Here is a 22880-nt window from a genome sequence, read left to right as displayed (position 1 = left end):
ACATTGAGTTAAACTATGGAAAACTAATACCCTGTAAAAAGGTACAAACAACTTACCGCGCTAGCGTGACGCTGCGCGCTGAATCCGCGATCCTCGGTGACGGATGCGGGAGCCTTGGCGCCCTTGAAAAGCACCTTCCAGGCATCTTCGTACGTAGTGTCGAAGAGCCTGCTCAGAGTTCGGTGCTGCGCCGGGTTGAACTCCCACAGATTGAAGGCCCATTGTTGACACGGGAGGATCAGGCGGATGAGCATAACCTGGACTACGTTAACGAGCTTGAGCTGCTTGTCCACCAGGGTTTGGATGCATGTTTGCAGTCCAGTCACCTCTCCTTTGTTGCCCCACGACAGGCCCGTCTCTTTCCAGGACGTGAGCCGTGTTGGGGGTCCGGACCAGAACTCGGGGGCTGCGACCCACTCAGGGTCGCACGGCTCGGTGATGTAAAACCACCCCGATTGCCACCCCTTCAGGGTCTCCACAAAGGAGCCCTCGAGCCATAAGACGTTGGGCATCTTGCCCACCATGGCGCCTCCGCACTCCGCCTGGTTGCCGCGCACCACCTTCGGCTTGACATTGAAAGTCTTGAGCCATAGGCCGAAATGGGGGCGGATGCAGAGGAAAGCCTCGCACACAACGATAAACGCCGAGATGTTGAGGATGAAGTTCGGGGCCAGATCATGGAAATCCAGGCCGTAGTAGAACATGATTCCCCAGACGAATGGGTGGATCGGAAAGCCCAGTCTGCGGAGGAAGTGGGGAAGGAACACTACCCTCTCATGGGGCCTTGGGGTGGGGAGGAGCTGCCCCTTTTCGGGAAGCCGGTACGCGATGTCGTTAGACAAGTATCCAGCCTTCCTCAGTTTTTTGATGTGTCCCTCTGTGACAGAGGAGACCATCCACTTGCCTCCCGCTCCGGACATGGCTGGGGAAGGTTGAGGTGGGGAGTGCGGACTTGGGTGCTGGAGCTCGAGTGCGCGAGAATGGATAAGAAAGGGAGGAAGAAGGCATAGGTGAAAAGGTGGATCCTTATCCCCTTATATGGGTGGACGCAACTACGTGTCCCCACCAGCCTGGTAAAACTCGCCTATCTCCAAGTGCCGTGGTCAATGGCGCGGTTGGGTTACCCACGCCCGTATTGATGAGAATCCCGGAATAAGGGGACACGATCTCTGCTTTAACAAGACGTGCCAAGGAAACCGCCTCACATGACGCGCTGAGGTGGGATAATGAAACGACTCGGATAAAGGCTTGGCCGTGGTGTGTCACACTACGGAATATGTCTGCAGATTAGATTTGTGTAAATATTATTCTCTCTATGGCAATATGTGGAAACTTATTTTGCAGAGCCGGACACTATCTTTGTGTTCAAAATCTTCTATGAAGTACTTGGAGGAGGAACCCGCCTTGCAATGCCGAAGACAATCTACGCGCTGGACTCATCATCATTGAAGCCTGGTTCAGGGGCTACTGAGGGAGTCCTGGATTAGGGGGTGTTCGGATAGCCGGACTATACCTTCAGCCGGACTCCTGGACTATGAAGATACAAGATTGAAGACTTCGTCCCGTGTCCGGAAGGGACTTTCCTTGGCGTGGAAGGCAAGCTTGGCGATACGGATATGCAGATCTCCTACCATTGTAACCGACTTTGTGTAACCCTAACCCTCTCCGGTGTCTATATAAACCGGAGGGTTTTAGTCCGTAGGACAACATACACAACAACAATCATACCATAGGCTAGCTTCTACGGTTTAGCCTCTCCGATCTCGTGGTAGATCTACTCTTGTACTACCCATATCATCAATATTAATCAAGCAGGACGTAGGGTTTCACCTCCATCGAGAGGGCCCGAACCTGGGTAAAACTTTGTGTCCCTTGCCTCCTGTTACCATCCGGCCTAGACGCGCAGTTCGGGACCCCCTACCCGAGATCCGCCGGTTTTGACACCGACACAGGGCGAGGCCGGACGGCGAGGGCGGCGGTCGACGCGGTGGTGGCGGATGGGCGGCAAGGACGAGGCATGAGAGGCGCGAGTGTGGCGATGCGGCAGCGCTAGGTGGCGAGGTGGTCGGCAGCAGAGCGCGATCGGGCAGCTGCAGCGAGGCGCGGGAGGGCGCGGGCGGCGGCGGAGGGCGACCAGGCCGAGGGGGGCGGACGCGGGCCCGAGCGGGGCTGCGGCGTGGGGCGGCGGCAGAGGACGCGTGGCGCGCCTCGATTGGCTATGGGCGGCGGTGGGTTTTTGTTCGACGGGATCCGGACATGTCCGGTGGCGGCGGGGAAGTTTTCAAGGGTTTCATCTGCGGAAAATTCGGAGGGAGATGTGTATTTATAGGTAGAGGGAGCTAGGAGAGTCCAAATGAGGTGCGGTTTTCGCCCACACGATCGTGATCCAATGACGGAGAGCATGAAGGGGGTTTAGATGGGTTATTGGGCTGTTTTGGAGGGGTGTTGGGCTGCAACACAAAAGAGGCTTTTGCGGTTACTCGGTTAACCGTTGGGGCATCAAACGACCTCCAAATGGAATGAAATTTGACAGGCGGTCTACCGGTGATGTACCAAGGCCACTTGACAAATCTCGCCCCATTCCGAGAAGGTTTTCCTCCCGCTCACGAAAAGAGACAAGAGGGGTGCGCCGGGTGCACGAGAGAGCGTCAGATTGCGAAACGGGCAACAGGGAAAATGCTTGGATGCATGAGACGAACACGAATGCAAATGAGATGCACATGATGACATGATATGAAATGCATGACATGAGCAAAGTGCAAAACGAAGACAAAAACCCAACCATGAAGGGAATATCATAACACATAGCCGAAAATGGCAAGAGTCAGAGTTACAAATATGGAAAGTTACATCCGGGGTGTTACACTTAGCAAAGATCAATATGTGAAAAGCTCATAGGCAATGGATCGATGATGGATAATTATGTCGGATGGCATTCATCATGCAATAGTTATAACCTAGGGTGACACAGAACTAGCCCCAATTCATCAATATAACGTATGCATGTATTCTGAGTATAGTCATACGTGCTTATGGAAAAGAACTTGCATGACATCTTTTGTCCTACCCTCCCGTGGCAGCGGGGTCCTATTGGAAACTAAGGGATATTAAGGCCTCATTTTAATAGCGAACCGGACCAAAGCATTATCATTTGGTGAATACATGGACTCCTCAAACTACGGTCATCACTGGGAAGTGTCCCGACTATTGTCACTCCGGGGTTGCCGGATCATAACACGTAGTAAGTGACTATAACTAGCAAGATAGGATCAAGAACACAAATATATTCATGAAAACATAATAGGTTCAGATCTAAAATCATGGCACTCGGGCCCTAGTGACAAGCATTAAGCATAGCAAAGTCATACCAACATCAATCTTAGAACATAGTGGATACTAGGGATCAAACCCTAACAAAACTAACTCGATTACATGGTAAATCTCATCCAACCCATCACCGTCCAGCAAACCTACGATAGGATTACTCACACACGGCAGTGAGCATCATGAAATTGGTGATGGAGGATGGTTGATGATGATGGCGATAATTTCCCCTCTCTGGAGCCCAAAACGGACTCCAGATCTGCCCTCACAAGGAAGAACAAGAGGTGGCGTCGATCCCTGCGCCACCCTTTTCGCCACGTACTGCGCGCGCCTGTTGCGGGATATGACAGGATCGTTCGGGTCCACCGGTCAGTCACTCGGGGAACGGGGTCATATAAGGCGTCGGAGCCGATGCCTTTGCACTGTGCGCCCCATTCTCCCCCTTCTTCCTCTGCTCCCCATTACTTCGACCTCTGCTCTCGGCGCCGCCGCCCAGCTCAAGCTCGATCCACCGAAATGGGGAAGGACAAGACCGCTGATACGTCTCCAATGTATCTATAATTTTTGATTGGTCCATGCTATATTATCTACTGTTTTGGACATTATTGGGCTTTATTATCCACTTGTATATTATTTTTCGGACTAACCTATTAACCGGAGGCCCAGCCCAGAATTGTTGTTTTTGCCTATTTTAGGGTTTCGAAGAAAAGAAATATCAAACGGAGTCCAAACGGAATGAAACCTTCGGGAACGTGATTTTCTGAGCGAACAAGACCCAGGAGACTTGGACCCTACGTCAAGACATTAAAGAGGAGGCCACGAGGTAGGGGCGCGCCTACCCCCCCCCAAGCGCGCCCTCCACCCTCATGGGCCCCCTGTTGCTCCACCGACATACTACTTCCTCCTATATATACCTACGTACCCCCAAACGTTCAGATACGGAGCCAAAACCCTAATTCCACCGCCGCAACTTTCTGTATCCACGAGATCCCATCTTGGGGCCTGTTACGGAGCTCCGCCGGAGGGGGCATCGATCACGGAGGGCTTCTACATCATCACCATAGCCCCTCCGATGAAGTGTGAGTAGTTTACCTCACACCTACGGGTCCATAGTTATTAGCTAGATGGCTTCTTCTCTCTTTTTGGATCTCAATACAATGTTCTCCCCCTCTCTTGTGGAGAACTATTTGATGTAATCTTCTTTTTGCGGTGTGTTTGTTGAGACCGATGAATTGTGGGTTTATGATCAAGTCTATCTATGAATAATATTTGAATCTTCTATGAATTCTTTTATGTATGATTGGTTATCTTTGCAAGTCTCTTTGAATTATCAGTTTGGTTTGACCTACTATATTGATCTTTCTTGCAATGGGAGAAGTGCTTAGCTTTGGGTTCAGTCTTGCGGTGTCCTTTCCCAGTGACAGTAGGGGCAGAAAGGCACGTATTGTATTGTTGCCATCGAGGATAAAAAGATGGGGTATTCATCATATTGCATGAGTTTATCCCTCTACATCATGTCATCTTGCTTAAGGCGTTACTCTATTTTCATTAACTTAATACTCTAGATGCATGCTGGATAGCGGTCTATGAGTGGAGTAATAGTAGTAGATGCAGGCAGGAGTTGGTCTACTTGTCTCGGACGTGATGCCTATATACATGATCATGCCTAGATATTCTCATAACTATGCTCAATTCTATCAATTGCTCAATAGTAATTCGTTCACCCACCATAGAATGCTTATGCTCTTGAGAGAAGCCACTAGTGAAACCTATGGCCCCCGGGTCTATCTTCATCATATTAATCTTCCAATACTTTGCTATTTACTTTGCTTTTATTTTACTTTGCATCTTTATCATAAAAATACCAAAAATATTATCTTATCATATCTACCAGATCTCAGTCTCGTAAGTGGCCGTGTAGGGATTGACAACCCCTTATCGCATTGGTTGCGAGGATTTATTTGTTTTGTGCAGGTATGAGGGACTCGCGCGTAGCCTCCTACTGGATCGATACCTTGGTTCTCAAAAACTGAGGGAAATACTTACGCTACTCTACTGCATCATCCCTTCCTCTTCAGGGAAAAACCAGCGTAGTGCTCAAGAGGTAGCAAGAAGGATTTCTGGCGCCGTTGCCAGGGAGTCTACGCAAAAGTCAATATACCATGTACCCATCACAATCCCTATCTCCCGCATTACATTATTTGCCATTTTCCTCTCGTTTTCCTCTCCCCCACTTCACCCTTGCCGTTTTATTCGCTCTCTCTCTCTATCCTCCCTCTCTTTTCCCGTTTGCCTCTTTTTGCCCGTTTGCTTTTTGTTTGCTTGTGTGTTGGATTGCTTGCTTGTCACGATGCCTCAAGATAACACTAAATTGTGTGACTTTACCAGTACCAACAACAATGATTTTATTAGTACTCCGATTTCTCCTCTTACCGATGCTGAATCTTTTGAAATTAATACTTCTTTGCTGAATCTTGTCATGAAAGATCTGTTTTCCGTCCTTCCTAGTGAAGATGCCACTACCCATCTAAATAGCTTCGTTGATTTGTGTGATATGCAAAAGAAGAAAGATGTGGATAATGATATTGTTAAATTGAAGCTATTTCCATTTTCTCTTAGAGATCGTGTTAAAGCTTGGTTCTCGTCTATGCCTAAAAATAGTATTGATTCATGGAATAGGTGCAAAGATGCTTTTATCTCTAAGTATTTTGCTCCCGCTAAGATCATCTCCCTTAGAAACGATATTATGAATTTTAAGAAACTTGATCATGAACATGTTGCACAAGCTTGGGAGAGGATGAAATTAATGATACGTAATTGCCCTACTCATGGTTTGAATTTGTGGATGATTATACAAAAATTTTGCCGGATTGAATTTTGCTTCTAGAAATCTTTAAGATTCGGTCGTGGGAGGCACTTTTATGGAAATCACTTTAGGAGAAGCTACTAAACTCCAAGATAATATTATGGTTAATTATTCTCAATGGCATACTGAAAGATCTACTAATAAAAAGGTGCATGCGATAGAAGAAATTAATGTTTTGAGTGGAAAGATGGATGAACTTATGAAATTATTTGCTAGTAAAAGTGTTTCTTTTGATCCTAATGATATGCCCTTGTCTACTTTGATTGAGAATAATAATGAATCTATGGATGTGAATTTGTTGGTAGGAACAATTTTGGTAACAACGCGTATAGAGGAAATTTTAATCCTAGGCCTTATCCTAGTAATCCCTCTAATAATTATGGTAATTCCTACAACAATTCTTATGGAATTTATAATAATATGCCCTCTGATTTTGAATCTAATATTAAAGAATTTATTACTTCCACATGATACGTGAAAATGGGGGCTCGGTGAAACTGGCACTTCTTGGTCAGGAAAAGCACGGGAAATCCGGTGGTCAGGAAGTCTTCGGGTACGGCAGCCATCTACAAAGGTTGAATGGGAGAGGTCAATAAGGGGAATATATCTTGGGTGGGGTAAGCTTTAGAAAAGAAGAGAAGTTTAGATGGTCTCAAGCTAACTAACGCCCATGCTAACTAAGGCTTCCTACAGTCAGGATGGCTCTGATACCAGCTCTGTGGGGACCCCAACTCATAAGTCGTGATCACCGAATGCACGTGTACAGTGATCCCAGAGATCAATGCTCACTGAACACACAGAAGCTGAATAACAAGAGTCTTACATCCATACATATCGTCTTACACAAATTATGACCATTATGGTCAAGCCTTACATTGATAAAGCCTTAAGGGCTGAACATCAAATGAAACACAAGCAGCGGAAATCTTCGTCGATAAGTAGAACCCATGCCATCTGCCTTAACCCTACAGGCATTCTGACTGGGAAGCATCCTAGTTCGCATGTTTGTCTCCACAGAATTCTTCTTCGAACTCCTGTTCTTCCATGCCTGGCCAATTAAATAACCAGTGGCAAGCCAATGAGTACTTCGAATGTACTCGCAAGCAACCCATGTTTTTGTTCAAGATACAACAATGCATGATATAGGTAAATTTTTGCGGAAAGCTAGTTTTGAGTGCAATGACAAGTTCGACCACTCGTAAGACATGCATCAGGAGAATTCAAGTAACCATGAGGACAGGTTACAGATATCAACATAAATAGAGCGGGCACCAACCCAACTCAATTATGTCAAGTCCTTGACTTGACCCAAGTAGTTCTTCCCACTTATCCAACACACACACTGGTTTGTAAACAAGTGGACGTAGCCCAAGAGCGGTTACCCAACTGTCCTTGACCGTGGACACGGCTATTCGAATAGTTTTACACTCTGCAGAGGTTGCACACTTTACCCACAAGATCCGGGGAACTTCCGTGTCATCCACGACCCGCGGTACCTCAAGTACCCGGGGTAAGCACCCGATCACTATCTTTCCCTAGACGACACTAACATGGAGTCCACTCGATTGGTAGTAACCCTCGTGCCCAACATTTCAGAACTTAAAATTGTGAAGCCTTGCTCCCATATTCATCACATACCACTGGCACGGGGTACCAACGGTGTGTCCGGTGCCCCATAAAAATGTTCTTGGCCGCCCTACCTGGCACGACCCCGTCCCGAGAGAGAGCACCAACTCTCCCCCGTCACTAGTAATGCGGGCTCCAAGCTAGTATCGGCCTAGGTAATCAATAATGCCCTTTCCCATATAAGGGTAGAGTGGTTGCGCATGTAAGGTTGGAATAACGGTCGCAACTTAAACCAATCCGTTTTGAAAACAACACACACTTGCCTCAGTACACCACTTCGTCATCAAGTGGCTACCCAACTCATCATCTCCCCCGGGCATAAGTGTCACCCGATGGGGTTTTCGAAAAGTCTTTTGAAAATGCTATGTCTCCATCACCATGCATATTCCCGTCCCTTTTTGCATAGCACTACTTTAGCATCCTATCTACTCCCACCGGCATAACCCTCATAAGGAGGCAGGGTCATGCACAATGCAAGTATCAACGAGGAAGTAACGAAGGCAAACCATCAAACTGGTTCCACCTCATCATGATTCCGATGCAACAATAATAAAGTGCTACATGAAATGCATAATAACGGGTTCATAGACATGGTCACAGGGCTGCTTGCCTGGCTCAACAAGGTCTTCTGGGTCTTCAAAGTCTTCAGGTCCAACTCCTTCGTCAGCAACGCAATCTATCGTCGCAAAATAATAACGAGAAAAATAAGGCAATAATAAAACAGAAAAACCAAAGTGCTCAGAAAAATGTCAACTCATTTTTTTAAAATACTAGGTTGAAAACTAAGAAGGGGAAAATTCCTAGTTTTGGACTTGGGGTAGCAGAATAGGAGAAATGGGTTTACAAAGGCATATTTAAATGCTTAAAATCACATTTAAATATTTACAGTGAAGAAAAGGTTGTTGGATTGGAATGAAAGTTGCACCATTAAATAGGTTGCAATATTTTAGGAATTTAGGAATTGGAATTAATTCATTTGGACATATATTCTGTCCTATAGAATTTTTGGAAAAAGTGATAGAAAAGAAAAAGAAAAAGGGCCCTGTGCCTGCTGGGCCAGAACAGCCGCAGGGCAGCAGGCCCAGCCAGCGAGGCAGCCCAGCGCACTGATGCACGCGCGCGCCAGGTTTAAACCTGACGGGCGGGGCCCAGGCGTCAGCGAGAGAGAGGGGGCGATGGAGGGGAGAGGCTGACAGGCGGGGCCCGCCTGTCATCCCTAACCCTGAGTCCAGGCGGCCGGCAAGCTCACCAGCGACGATGCAGGGCACGGCGAGGTCGGGCGAGGGCACGGCTGGGCTCAGCGTCGTGTCGCCGTTCGGGTGGAGGTGGTGGACTTCACCGGAGTTGCCTGGTTTGCCGGCGACGAGGTCTTGCGGCGGAGGAGCTTCGGGTGTCGACGGTTCCGACTGACTCCGGCTGCAAACGAGGCGGGGAAGAGAGGGGAAATGATCAGTGGGATGGAGGGGTTCCAAATCGAGGCAGAGGAGGAGCGGGGGAGGCCTATACCTCGCGAACTCCGGCGAGCCGAAGCGGCGGAGCTCGAGCTTGATCTCGAGCTCAGGCGGCTCTGGAGAGGAACTGGGGTGCAGGGGGAGGTTTTGGTGGTGCAGAGAGCGAGTGGTGAGGAGAAAAGGGCTCGGGGAGGCCTTTAAATAGGCGAACGGCGAGGTGCTGTGGACTCGTGCGCCGGAGAGCTCTTGCTCGTCGCCACAGGGCTCGGGAGGAGCTGGCGCCGTGTCTGGGGTGTTCCTGGGCGTGGACTACACCGAGGGGAGCTAAGGGAGAGAGCGGGAAGGGGTCAGAGACGCGCGCGTGTGAGCCGCGCCATTGGCGCGCTCGAGCGGCCTCTGTTTGCTAGCGCGGAGGCGCGGGGAGGAGGAGAGAGGAAGGGGACAGCGCCGTGGCGTGTTGCAGACGTCGAGGCGCATCGTCGGGCGCGCTGGGGAGGCCCGAGGTGGCCGGAGGCGGTTGGAAGGGGGCGGCTAAAGTGCGGGAGCGCACTGTAGCGCGCTCCAGAGCGCCCAAATGGCATGCCATGGCATAAAAAAGGGGAAGTGGGCGCGGCCACTTGTGTCCAGTAGTGCTAGGGAGTAGTAAAGAAAGGGGAGGAAGCATTGGATGCCATGGATGGCCACTGGAGTGAGGAGGGAGGTGAGGAAGAGGGGTACAGGGGCTGTCCAGAGGGGTAAATGAAGTGGTTTCACCCCTCCATCATTGAGCTAAGGTGCAGCCATTGTTACTGGAGGTAGAGGAGGTCTAGGAGGGGCTGTGGTAAAAAGTTGAGCTCAAGGAGAATAGTTTTAGTGGTCAAAATGGTGTTTTTGGAAAAATGGCAGAAGGTGTTTGTTGTTGGTTTGGGAAAGAAAATGAACTCCAATAGCCATGATACTTAACGGGATGGAATGACACTTAGAAATAGGGTGTGCCACCAAATTTGAGCTCATTTGGGAAAAGTTGCCAGTGTAACTTTGGTAAACCCTAGAAATCAACAGAAATGGGTTTTCCAAGATCTAGTCATGCAGATCCATTCTCCTTGATGTACCACTTGGTGTAGTGTCATCATTTGGGGATTTGAACATGCTCACAAAAGTTGAGGTCAAGGAGAGAAAGTTGGTAGTACAAACTTGCTCAAAGTAGGTTCTGAACAGAAAGGGTTATGGGGCATTTTGGTGGACCAAAATGACCTTTATTGAAGTGAGGCTTTGCAAGATCATAGCAATATGCATTTGTGACTTGCTGGATTTTTCTTGGATTTTTATGGAAATATTTCCTGTATAAATATTTCAAATCCTTGAAATGGGCAGAAATGGTTTTGGGAGGTTTTGTCCAATATTTTGAACATGACCATGTGTTGATACTCTTATATATGGGAAATATATGCCCACTGAGTTTCCCTGATTTTTTTCAAATATTTTTGAATCAATAAAATAATTTTTCCCTATTAAAGACCATTTCTGGCCTTAAGAAAAAGCCTTTGAATAAAATAGTAAAATAACTTTTAAAATTATATTTTTGGGGTTTATGGGTATCCTATATCTAATAGGAGTCAAAAATACTTTTGGAAATATTTTTGCTGCCCTTAATTAAGTACTTGCAGTGCAAATCTCAATTCAAGGGTTTTTGGAAATCTAATTTTAGAAAATACTTTTTGGCCAAATTATTTTTGTAAGAAAATACTATATTGTACTATACACATGGCATGATCATTGGGCAGAAGTTTGGGGCAAGGAGATGAAGTACAGAAGGTGGAGTAGTTGACTTTAAAGAGCACTAGAAAAATCACAGAGAGAAAAACCAACTCCAAAATAAAAAGCCAAACAATGCAAAAGTTTTTTGTTGGTCCAAATTTTCATGCTTTAATAATGCAAATGAAGTGTTACAAAATGCAGGGTGTGACAGACCTACCCCTCTTACAAGAATCTCGTCCCCGAGATTCCTAAACTAGGCTTTAAAGAGATACGGAAACTCGGATCTAAGGTAGTCTTCACGTTCCCAGGTTGCTTCTGCTTCAGTGTGGTTGCTCCACTGGACCTTGAAGTACTTGATGGTGCGGCTTCGAGTGCGTCGCTCAGCCTCATCCAAAATGCAGATGGGCCTCTCACGGTAAGTCAAATCAGGCTGAAGGTCAATGGCTTGGTGATCGACGTCCTTGTAAAGATTAGGCTTGTCTGGGACTTGGAGACACTTCCGGAGTTGTGACACGTGGAATACGTTGTGCACATCAGATAGTTCAGGTGGAAGTTCCAACTGGTAAGCCACTTCTCCTCGTCAGTCAGTGATTTTGAAGGGGCCGATGTATCTTGGGGCGAGCTTCCCTTTGACATGGAAACGTTGGGTTCCCTTGAGAGGTGTGACCCGGAGATAGACATGGTCTCCAACTCGGAAGGTCATGTCTCTCCGACGTGAGTCAACGTAGCTCTTCTGCCTTGACTTGGCAGTTTTCAAACGCTCTTTGACAAGCTGGACTTGCTCTTCTGCTTCACGGAGGATTTCGGACCCAAAGACTAGTCCTTCTCCGGTCTCTGACCAATTGAGGGGTGTGCGACACTTGCGTCCATACAACACCTCAAATGGTGCCATCTGGAGGCTTGACTGATAACTGTTGTTGTAGGAGAACTCGACAAAAGGGAGGCAATCTTCCCACCTAGCTCCATATGCTAAGACACAGGCTCGGAGCATGTCTTCGAGTATCTGATTCACTCGTTCTGTCTGACCTCCGGTTTGTGGGTGGAAAGCAGTGCTGAAGGACAACTTGGTCCCCATGGCCTCTTGGAACTTCTTCTAGAACCTTGAGGTAAACTGGGTTCCTCGGTCTGACACAATCTCCTTGGGAACACCATGAAGGCTTACGATTCTGTTGATGTAGAGGCTGGCTAGCTAGTTTCCCTTGTAAGTTGTTTTGACAGGAATGAAATGGGCTACTTTGGTCAAATGGTCGACTATGACCCAGATGGAGTCATGTCCCTTATTTGACCTGGGTAATCCAGTGATGAAGTCCATTCCGAATTTGTCCCATTTCCATTCAGGCACCTTGAGAGGCTGTAACAATCCAGCGGGTCGCTGATGTTCAGCTTTAACCCTTTGGCATATGTCACACTTAACGACGAAAGTGGCTATCTCTCTCTTCATGCCATGCCACCAGAATCTTTCCTTTAGGTCTTGATACATCTTGGTTCCTCCGGGGTGGATGGAATACGGGGTGTCATTAGCTTCTTGAAGATCAAATTCTTGAGCTCAATCTTGTTGGGTACGCAAATGCGATTCCCAAACCACACAATTCCTTGCTCATCCTCTGAGAATCCTGGGGCCTTGCCTGCCTTGATCTTCCTCTTGATGCCTTCAATACTTTCGTGTCCCTTCTGAGCTTCCTTAATATCATCCATCAGGGTAGGCTTGACTTCAAGGTTGGCTAAGAATCCTGGTGCAACCAGTTCCAACCCGAAGCTTTCAAGTTCTACATACAAGGCGGGTAGCCTTTCCTTAAGCATAGCATTCAAGGAACAAGCCTTCCTGCTTAATGCATCTGCTACCACATTAGCCTTCCCAGGGTGGTATTGAACACTGAGGTCATAATCCTTGATCAACTCTAGCCATCTTCTTTGCCTCATGTTCAATTCCTTCTGAGTGAAAATATACTTCAGACTTTTATGATCTGTGTATATCTCACACCGCTTCCCTAGGAGGTAATGTCGCCATGTTTTCAGGGCATGAACTATAGCTGCCAACTCGAGGTCATGAGTAGCATAGTTCTCTTCATGAGGCCGTAGTTGCCTTGAAAGGTAAGCTACGACTCTGCCTTCTTGCATCAGAACACCTCCCAGTCCGGTTCTTGACGCATCACAATATATCACAAACTCCTTGTGTATATCTGGTGTGGCCAGAACTGGGGCAGTGGTCAGTCTCTTCTTCAGCTCCTGGAAGCTCTCTTTACACTTCGGCGTCCATTCAAACTTCTTGTCCTTCTTCAAGAGCTGAGTCATGGGTCGTGCAATGCTTGAGAATCCTTCGACGAACTTGCGGTAATATCCCGCGAGTCCGAGGAAGCTTCTGACTTCCTTCGCATTGCTTGGGGATTGCCATTCAGTCACGGCTTCAATCTTAGTGGGATCGACCGACAATCCTTCTTCAGTCAAAACATGACCCAAGAATCCAACTTCGCGCAGCCAAAATTCGCACTTGCTGAACTTGGCATACAGTTGGTGCTCTCGAAGCTTGTCTAGGACCATCCTCAAGTGTTGCTCGTGCTCTTCTTCCGTCTTCGAGAAGACAAGAATGTCATCAATGAAGACAACGACAAACATGTCCAAATATTCCATGAAGACCTTATTCATGAGATACATGAAGTAAGCTAGGGCATTGGTCAATCCAAAGGACATGACCGTGCACTCGTACAGGCCATATCTGGTTACAAATGCCATCTTCGGAATATCTTGGGGTCTGATTTTCAGCTGGTAATATCCAGATCTGAGGTCGATCTTGGAGAACACCTTGGCCCCATTGAGTTGATCAAACAGATCTTCAATCTTGGGAAGTGGATACTTGTTCTTGATTGTAACTTCATTGAGGGAGCGGTAGTCAATGCATAAGCGGATGGTACCGTCCTTCTTTGCCACAAACAGAACAGGTGATCCCCAAGGGGAGGCACTAGGGCGGATAAATCCCTTCCTCAACTGCTCTTCCAGTTGCTTCTTCAACTCTGCTAACTCTTCCGATCCCATTCTATAAGGCTTCTTATAGATGGGTCCTGCTCCGGGCATGAGCTCGATGATGAACTCAATGTCTCGGTCAGGAGGCATTCCCGGTAGCTCATCATGGAAGACATCGGGGTATTCGCATACTACCGGCACTTGCTCCAGTCCAACTTCTGACAGACAGTTGACTTGGGCGCCTTGAGCAGAGGAGGGGTTGGGAGCAAACTTAACTTCGACTCCTTGGTCATTGGTCACAGTGACGGTCCGGTTGGCACAATCTAACAAGCCTTGGTGCTTGATGAGCCAATTCATTCCTAAGATCACATCCAAGCCTTGCGATCTTAAGATGATAAGGTCTGCTTGGAAGTCTACCCCATTAATGACAATCCCGACTCCTTTACATCCTATCTTGGCTCTCATCTCTGCTCCGGGGGTTTGTACCACCATAGGGTTATTCAGGGGTGTAGGGGTCATGCCACTTTTTAATGCAAATCTTTGGGTGACGAATGAATGCGTGGCTCCAGAATTAAACAAGACAGTTGCAAGTGTTGAGTTGACAAGGAACGTACCCAGCACGACGTCCGGGTCTTCTTGGGCTTCTTCAGCAGTGACATGATTCACATGACCCCTGCCGTTGTTGGGCGGGTTGCGGGGAGCTTGGTTCCTTAGTGGCATTCCACGACCTTGTCCTGGGTCCTGCGCATTAGGGCGCGGAGCGTCTGGCTTCTTGTTGGGGCAATTCTTGGAGTAGTGTCCTGGCTGACCACATCCAAAGCAAGTGACTTGGTTGGGGTTGCTGCTCTTGCCGGCATTGTTATTGGGGTTGTTATAAGCTAGCCTGGGGTTGGCATACTGCTGGGGTGGATAGTTGGTGCGGGGTGCAGGAGCTCTTGGCTGCTGATAGGTTGGCTTGACCGGGGCTGGCTGCCACGGGTGAGGCTTCTGGTTGCTGGAGCTACCCTTGTTGATCATCTTGCGCTTACGGGTATCATCCAAAGCACGTCGCTTGTCTTCAAGCATGAGTGCCTTGTTCACCAGATCAGGAAAGGTCGGGTAGTCACACACAACAAGCGAGTACTGCAGAGTCTGGTTAAGGCCTTCCATGAAGCGCTCCCTTTTGGTAGCATCAGTGCTGACATCTTCAGGGGCATACCTTGAGAGAACACTGAACTTCTGCATGTACTCCTTGACAGTGCTACTACCTTGCTTCAGGGCTTGGAACTCACGCTTCTTGATGGCCATGATTCCGGAAGGAATGTGGGCTTTGCGGAATTCTTCATTGAAGTCATTCCAAGTGATGTTTCGCTCAGCATGCATGGCCTTGAATCCATCCCACCAAGCTCTAGCAGTTCCCCCGAGACAGTGAGCAGCATATGCCACCTTCTCACGGTCCTCAGTGCATCCGACTAGTTCCAGCAGATCCACAATGGTGCGGACCCAGTCGTCTGCATCCAGGGGTTCAGCAGTCTCGATGAAGGTGGGTGGTGCATGCTTCTTGAACTCCACCAACGTGGAACGTCCATTGCCGTTTCTCGCCGGCTGGCGGTTGACAGCTTGAGCAATCATCTGGAGGGCTGCAGTGTTGGCTTGGCGTTCCTCTCGGAAGGCTTGGAGAAGCTGAGCCATGTCCATGTTTGGAGGTGGTGGCGGTGGTGGAACTTGTCCTTGGGTTTGGTCCTGACTGGCTCCTTCTCCGGCTTCTTGCTGCTGGGTAGAGGTACCAGTACGAGTTACAATAGGCATCCTGTAGGAGCGATCAAGGTCTCATGATTGGGAAAGATGGGAAAAGCAATATAGACGGGATGCCTAGTAAGGGGGTTGGTATGACACCAATTGTTTTCATGCAAGGGCCAAAAGGCCAAACACATTCATTGAAATCCAAATGGGTGATGTGGTCGCTTACAAGTTCCCGAAGGAAAGCACGACGTCCATCAAACATATCAAAGCAAACACAACACTACATGGTTTCATATGAACCATTACAAGGACTCGACTTTGCATAGGGGTACACGATCTATCCTACCATAGGGGTTACTAACGGGCATATCTGGGTTGCGAATGATGCCTAAGTGGTGGAATGCTCAGTCGCGTAGTCTGGCTCTTCCGGGTCTTCCTCCTCGTCATCGGTGGCCTGACTTTCCTCTTCACTTGAAGGGGTGGGGGAGTGAAGGAGCTCAACATGGCGTTGCTTTGCCGGTGGTGTGAAGAGCTTGCGGTATTCCTTTGCGCTCATGCGGTGTTGCTGTGGTGGTCTCCATCCTTTGGGGGTATTCCGCCTCTGTATGCGATTGCGGGTTGACCAGAGGAAGCACCTTCCTTCTTGATCCTATCCGTCTTCTCTTGTGCTTGGTGAAGAAGTGCCTTGGTCTCATGAAGTTCCTTTCGGAGCTTCATCGATTCCGAGGCCAAGTGTTGTGCCAAACTATCGGCACAAAGGCTGAAGTAGGTCTGGAATCGGAGTGGAAGTCCTTCTTCTAATGGTGGAGCTGGTGCACTGCCCTCATCCTCACCTTCCTTCCGATAAGGCAAGAAGCGGGTTGCCAACTCGTCTGCCATCTCTGGAAGAAGGTCTCGGAGGCGAGTGAGTGCCTTGAGGGTTGCCGTCTCGATGGCAAGAACCAGCGTTGCCATCTGGGGTCCCTCGAAGAACCAGCTTGTTGGAGAGTCATTAGCCTTCACGATTACTTCCACATGATACTCCGTCTCGGTGTCATTGATCCAATGCTCATGGTAGGTGAAAATGGGGGCTCGGTGAAACTGGCACTTCTTGAGGCTATCCTCGAGAAGCACGGGAAATCCGGTGGTCAGGAAGTCTTCGGGTACGGCAGCCATCTACAAAGGTTGAATGGGAGAGGTCCATAAGGGGAATATATCTTGGGTGGGGTAAGCTTTAGAAAAGAAGAGAAGTTTAGATGGTCTCAAGCTAACTAACGCCCATGCTAACTAAGGCTTCCTACAGTCAGGATGGCTCTGATACCAGCTCTATGGGGACCCCGACTCATAAGTCGTGATCACCGAATGCATGTGTACAGTGATCCCAGAGATCAATGCTCACTGAACACACAGAAGCTGAATAACGAGAGTCTTACATCCATACATATTGTCTTCCACAAATTATGACCATTATGGTCAAGCCTTACATTGATAAAGCCTTAAGGGCTGAACATCAAATGAAACACAAGCAGCAGAAATCTTCGTCGATAAATAGAACCCATGCCATCTGCCTTAACCCTACAGGCATTCTGACTGGGAAGCGTCCTAGTTCGCATGTTCGTCTCCACAGAATTCTTCTTCGAACTCCTGTTCTTCCATGCCTGGCCAATTAAATAACCAGTGGCAAGCCAATGAGTACTTCGAATGTACTCGCAAGCAACCCATGTTTTGGTTCAAGATACAACAATGCATGATATAGGTAAATTTTTGCGGAAAGCTAGTTTTGAGTGCAATGACAAGTTCGACCACTCGTAAGACATGCATCGGGAGAATTCAAGTAACCATGAGGACAGGTTACAGATATCAACATAAATAGAGCGGGCACCAACCCAACTCAATTATGTCAAGTCCTTGACTTGACCCAAGTAGTTCTTCCCACTTATCCAACACACACACTGGTTTGTAAACAAGTGGACGTAGCCCAAGAGCGGTTACCCAACTGTCCTTGACCGTGGACACGGCTATTCGAATAGTTTTACACTCTGGAGAGGTTGCACACATTACCCACAAGATCCGGGGAACTTTCGTGTCATCCACGACCCGCGGTACCTCAAGTACCCGGGGTAAGCACCCGATCACTATATTTCCCTAGACGACACTAACATGGAGTCCACTCGATTGGTAGTAACCCCCATGCCCAACATTTCAGAACTTAAAATTGTGGAGCCTCGCTCCCATATTCATCACATACCACTGGCACGGGGTACCAACGGTGTGTCCGGTGCCCCATAAAAATGTTCTTGGCCGCCCTACCTGGCACGACCCCGTCCCGAGAGAGAGCACCAACTCTCCCCCGTCACTAGTAATGCGGGCTCCAAGCTAGTATCGGCCTAGGTAATCAATAATGCCCTTTCCCATATAAGGGTAGAGTGGTTGCGCATGTAAGGTTGGAATAACGGTCGCAACTTAAACCAATCCGTTTTGAAAACAACACACACTTGCCTCAGTACACCACTTCGTCATCAAGTGGCTACCCAACTCATCATCTCCCCCGGGCATAAGTGTCACCCGATGGGGTTTTCGAAAAGTCTTTTGAAAATGCTATGTCTCCATCACCATGCATATTCCCGTCCCTTTTTGCATAGCACTACTTTAGCATCCTATCTACTCCCACCGGCGTAACCCTCATAAGGAGGTAGGGTCATGCACAATGCAAGTATCAACGAGGAAGTAACGAAGGCAAACCATCAAAGTGGTTCCACCTCATCATGATTCCGATGCAACAATAATAAAGTGCTACATGAAATGCATAATAAGGGGTTCATAGACATGGTCAAAGGGATGCTTGCCTGGCTCAACAAGGTCTTCTGGGTCTTCAAAGTCTTCAGGTCCAACTCCTTCGTCAGCAATGCAATCTATCGTCGCAAAATAATAACGAGAAAAATAAGGCAATAATAAAACAGAAAAACCAAAGTGCTCAAAAAAATGTCAACTCATTTTTGTAAAATACTAGGTTGAAAACTAAGAAGGGGAAAATTCCTAGTTTTGGACTTGGTGTAGCAGAATAGGAGAAATGGGTTTACAAAGGCATATTTAAATGCTTAAAATCACATTTAAATATTTACAGTGAAGAAAAGGTTGTTGGATTGGAATGAAAGTTGCACCATTAAATTGGTTGCAATATTTTAGGAATTTAGGAATTGGTATTAATTCATTTGGACATATATTCTGTCCTGTAGAATTTTTGGAAAAAGTGATAGAAAAGAAAAAGAAAAAGGGCCCTATGCCTGCTGGGCCAGAACAGCCGCAGGGCAGCAGGCCCAGCCAGCGAGGCGGCCCAGCGCACTGGTGCACGCCCGCGCGCCAGGTTTAAACCTGACGGGCGGGGCCCAGGCGTCAGCGAGAGAAAGGGGGGCGATGGAGGGGAGAGGCTAACAGGCGGGGCCCGCCTGTCATCCCTAACCCTGAGTCCAGGCGGCCGGCGAGCTCACCGGCGACGATGCAGGGCACGGCGAGGTCGGGCGAGGGCACGGCTGGGCTCAGCGTCGTGTCGCCGTTCGGGTGGAGGTGGTGGACGTCACCGGAGTTGCCTGGTTTGCCGGCGACGAGGTCTTGCGGCGGAGGAGCTTCGGGTGTCGACGGTTCCGGCCGACTCCAGCTGCAAACGAGGCGGGGGAGAGAGGGGAAATGATCAGTGGGATGCAGGAGTTCCAGATCGACGCAGAGGAGGAGCGGGGGAGGCCTGTACCTCGTGAACTCCGGCGAGCCGAAGCGGCGGAGCTCGAGCTCAATCTCGAGCTCGGGCGGCTCTGGAGAGGAACTGGGGGTGCAGGGGGAGGTTTTGGTTGTGCAGAGAGCGAGTGGTGTGGAGAAAAGGGCTCGGGAAGGCCTTTAAATAGGCGAACGGCGAGGTGCCGTGGACTCGTGCACCGGAGAGCTCCTGCTCGTCGCCACAGGGCTCGGGAGGAGCTGGCGCCGTGTCTGGGGTGTTCCTGGGCGTGGACTACACCGAGGGGAGCTAAGGGAGAGAGCGGGAAGGGGTCAGAGACGCGCGCGTGTGAGCCGCGCCATTGGCGCGCTCGAGCGGCCTCTGTTTGCTAGCGCGGAGGCGCGGGGAGGAGGAGAGAGGAAGGGGACAGCGCCGTGGCGTGTTGCAGACGTCGAGGCGCATTGTCGGGCGCGCTGGGGAGGCCCGAGGTGGCCGGAGGGGGTTGGAAGGGGGCGGCTACAGTGCGGGAGCGCACTGTAGCGCGCTCCAGAGCGCCCAAATGGCATGCCATGGCATAAAAAAGGGGAAATGGGCGCGGCCACTTGTGTTCAGTAGTGCTAGGGAGTAGTAAAGAAAGGGGAGGAAGCATTGGATGCCATGGATGGCCACTGGAGTGAGGAGGGAGGTGAGGAAGAGGGGTACAGGGGCTGTCCAGAGGGGTAAATGAAGTGGTTTCACCCCTCCATCATTGAGCTGAGGTGCAGCCATTGTTACTGGAGGTAGAGGAGGTCTAGGAGGGGCTGTGGTAAAAAGTTGAGCTCAAGGAGAATAGTTTTAGTGGTCAAAATGGTGTTTTTGGAAAAATGGCAGAAGGTGTTTGTTGTTGGTTTGGGAAAGAAAATGAACTCCAATAGCCATGATACTTAACGGGATGGAATGACACTTAGAAATAGGGTGTGCCACCAAATTTGAGCTCATTTGGGAAAAGTTGCCAGTGTAACTTTGGTAAACCCTAGAAATCAACAGAAATGGGTTTTCCAAGATCTAGTCATGCAGATCCATTCTCCTTGATGCACCACTTGGTGTAGTGTCATCATTTGGGGATTTGAACATGCTCACAAAAGTTGAGGTCAAGGAGAGAAAGTTGGTAGTACAAACTTGCTCAAATTAGGTTCTGAACAGAAAGGGTTATGGGGCATTTTGGTGGACCAAAATGACCTTGATTGAAGTGAGGCTTTGCAAGATCATCACAATATGCATTTGTGACTTGCTGGATTTTTCTTGGATTTTTATGAAAATATTTCCTGTATAAATATTTCAAATCCTTGAAATGGGCAGAAATGGTTTTGGGAGGTTTTGTCCAATATTTTGAACATGACCATGTGTTGAAACTCTTATATATGGTAAATATATGCCCACTGAGTTTCCCTGATTTTTGTCAAATATTTTTGAATCAATAAAATAATTTTTCCCTATTAAAGACCATTTCTGGCCTTAAGAAAAAGCCTTTGAATAAAATAGTAAAATAACTTTTAAAATTATATTTTTGGGGTTTATGGGTATCCTATATCTAATAGGAGTCAAAAATACTTTTGGAAATATTTTTGCTGCCCTTAATTAAGTACTTGCAGTGCAAATCTCAATTCAAGGGTTTTTGGAAATCTAATTTTAGAAAATACTTTTTGGCCAAATTATTTTTGTAAGAAAATACTATATTGTACTATACACATGGCATGATCATTGGGCAGAAGTTTGGGGCAAGGAGATGAAGTACAGAAGGTGGAGTAGTTGACTTTAAAGAGCACTAGAAAAATCACAGAGAGAAAAACCAACTCCAAAATAAAAAGCCAAACAATGCAAAAGTTTTTTTGTTGGTCCAAATTTTCATGCTTTAATAATGCAAATCAAGTGTTACAAAATGCAGGGTGTGACATGTTTCCACGATTCCCAAGACTTTGTGTGATTTGTTAGGTTTCTGTGATTTTGATGATTGCTCTCTAATCTTGCACCTTGCGGATTCCAATATTAAGAAACCTATGGGAAGAATTAATGATATTCTTATTATTGCAAATAGGAATTATGTACCCATAGATTTTATTGTTCTTGACATAGATTGCAATCCTTCATGTCCTATTATTCTTGGTAGACCTTTCCTTAGAACGATTGGTGCAATTATTGATATGAAGGAAGGAAATATTAGATTCCAATTTCCGTTCAGGAAAGGCATGGAACACTTTCCTAGAAAGAAAATTAAATTACCTTATGAATCTATTATGAGAGTCACTTATGGATTGCCTACCAAAGATGGCAATACCTAGATCTATGCTTGCTTTTTATGCCTAGCTAGGGGCATTAAATGATAGCGCTTGTTGGGAGGCAACCCAATTTTATTTTTATTCCTTGCTTTTTGCTCCTGTTTAGTAATAGATAATTTATCTAGCCTCTGTTTAGGTTGTGTTTTTGTGTTTAACTAGCACAAATGCCCGTGCGTTGCAATGGGAGAAACAAACTCAAGCCCCTCCCTGCACCGACTTCTAATTCCTCATGCATTGCAACAACTGTCACATTCACTTCACGTCGTTCAACATAAATCGTGTCTTTACATATCATGTGGTGCATTTCCTTATTTATCGCACACAATAATGATTCTTAATGCAAATTATGTTAAGTTATGAGGCTCTTGACTGAACATAAGCTACACACACTTCACTGTCGCCAATGAGCTTGGGCATTTTTCAGGCAGTAAACTATGTCGTCATGTTCTTCGACCATGGCCATCGAATCATAGTACAAAAAATAAACCGACGAGAGTAAAATTATTGTTGTAATCATCAAGTATAAAAGAGAGCAAAAATTAATATTCATGAAGTTCATTCCCATTAGTTGGAAATCAATCAATTGTTAACTTTACATTCACACTTCAGGCAAAAAACTTGACTTCCACACTGCTCTAAATAATTCATAATTCATATAAAATTATAAACATGGAGATTGAAAACTGATTTATAAATAGCACGGGAAGTTGAAAACAACATTATCAAGAAGTGGAGTACAACATTAGCGTGTGCCCATTTATTAATGGGCATCTCTCCCATTAGATAGAACACGAAATTTATTTCTTCTTCTAATTCCTTTCTTTCTGCCAAATTTATTTCCTCTTTTAATTTCAAATCTGAGTTCCCCCAACTGCTCATAATAGTGGATTACTTCTTCTTTTAATTATTTTAAATCTGTGCCGAGTCTTCGCATGCAACGCGGAGTTCTTGTTCCAGCCTTCCCAATTTAATGAGAATGAACCCACCATGTCACCAGCCAATCAGCAGTCATGCATGCATCCATCATATATTTAGAGCTCACAATCAGTCCGCGCATCCCTTGCATGTATGTTCCTCCTCCCTTTTCTTCCTCCATCTGGAATTTAAGCCACAATCAAGGCATATGTTGCATCTCCGTCCTCCCTGTCCTCCCTTTCCTTTTCTCGATTTGTTCCTTCATTCTCTTTGTTTTTTGG

The 22880-nt window shown here is 47.4% G+C and overlaps 1 protein-coding gene across 1 annotated transcript; it reads right to left on the bottom strand.

Annotated features, from left to right (window-relative positions):
• Positions 1-12468: 12468 nt before the first annotated feature.
• On the bottom strand, positions 12469-15639 carry LOC147959692 (uncharacterized). Its single transcript, XM_087532821.1, has 2 exons — positions 13616-15639; positions 12469-12826 (listed from the first exon to the last, which is right to left on the bottom strand). Exons 1-2 carry the CDS (start codon positions 15637-15639, stop codon positions 12469-12471), a joined length of 2382 nt encoding a protein of 793 aa, XP_087388947.1.
• Positions 15640-22880: the final 7241 nt, after the last annotated feature.

Source organism: Triticum urartu, chromosome 7A (assembly GCF_056163025.1).
Source record: "Triticum urartu cultivar PI428250 chromosome 7A, HENAU_Tu73, whole genome shotgun sequence".
Taxonomy (NCBI): Eukaryota; Viridiplantae; Streptophyta; class Magnoliopsida; order Poales; family Poaceae; genus Triticum; species Triticum urartu.
This window is presented reverse-complemented; position numbering and strand designations above follow the sequence as displayed.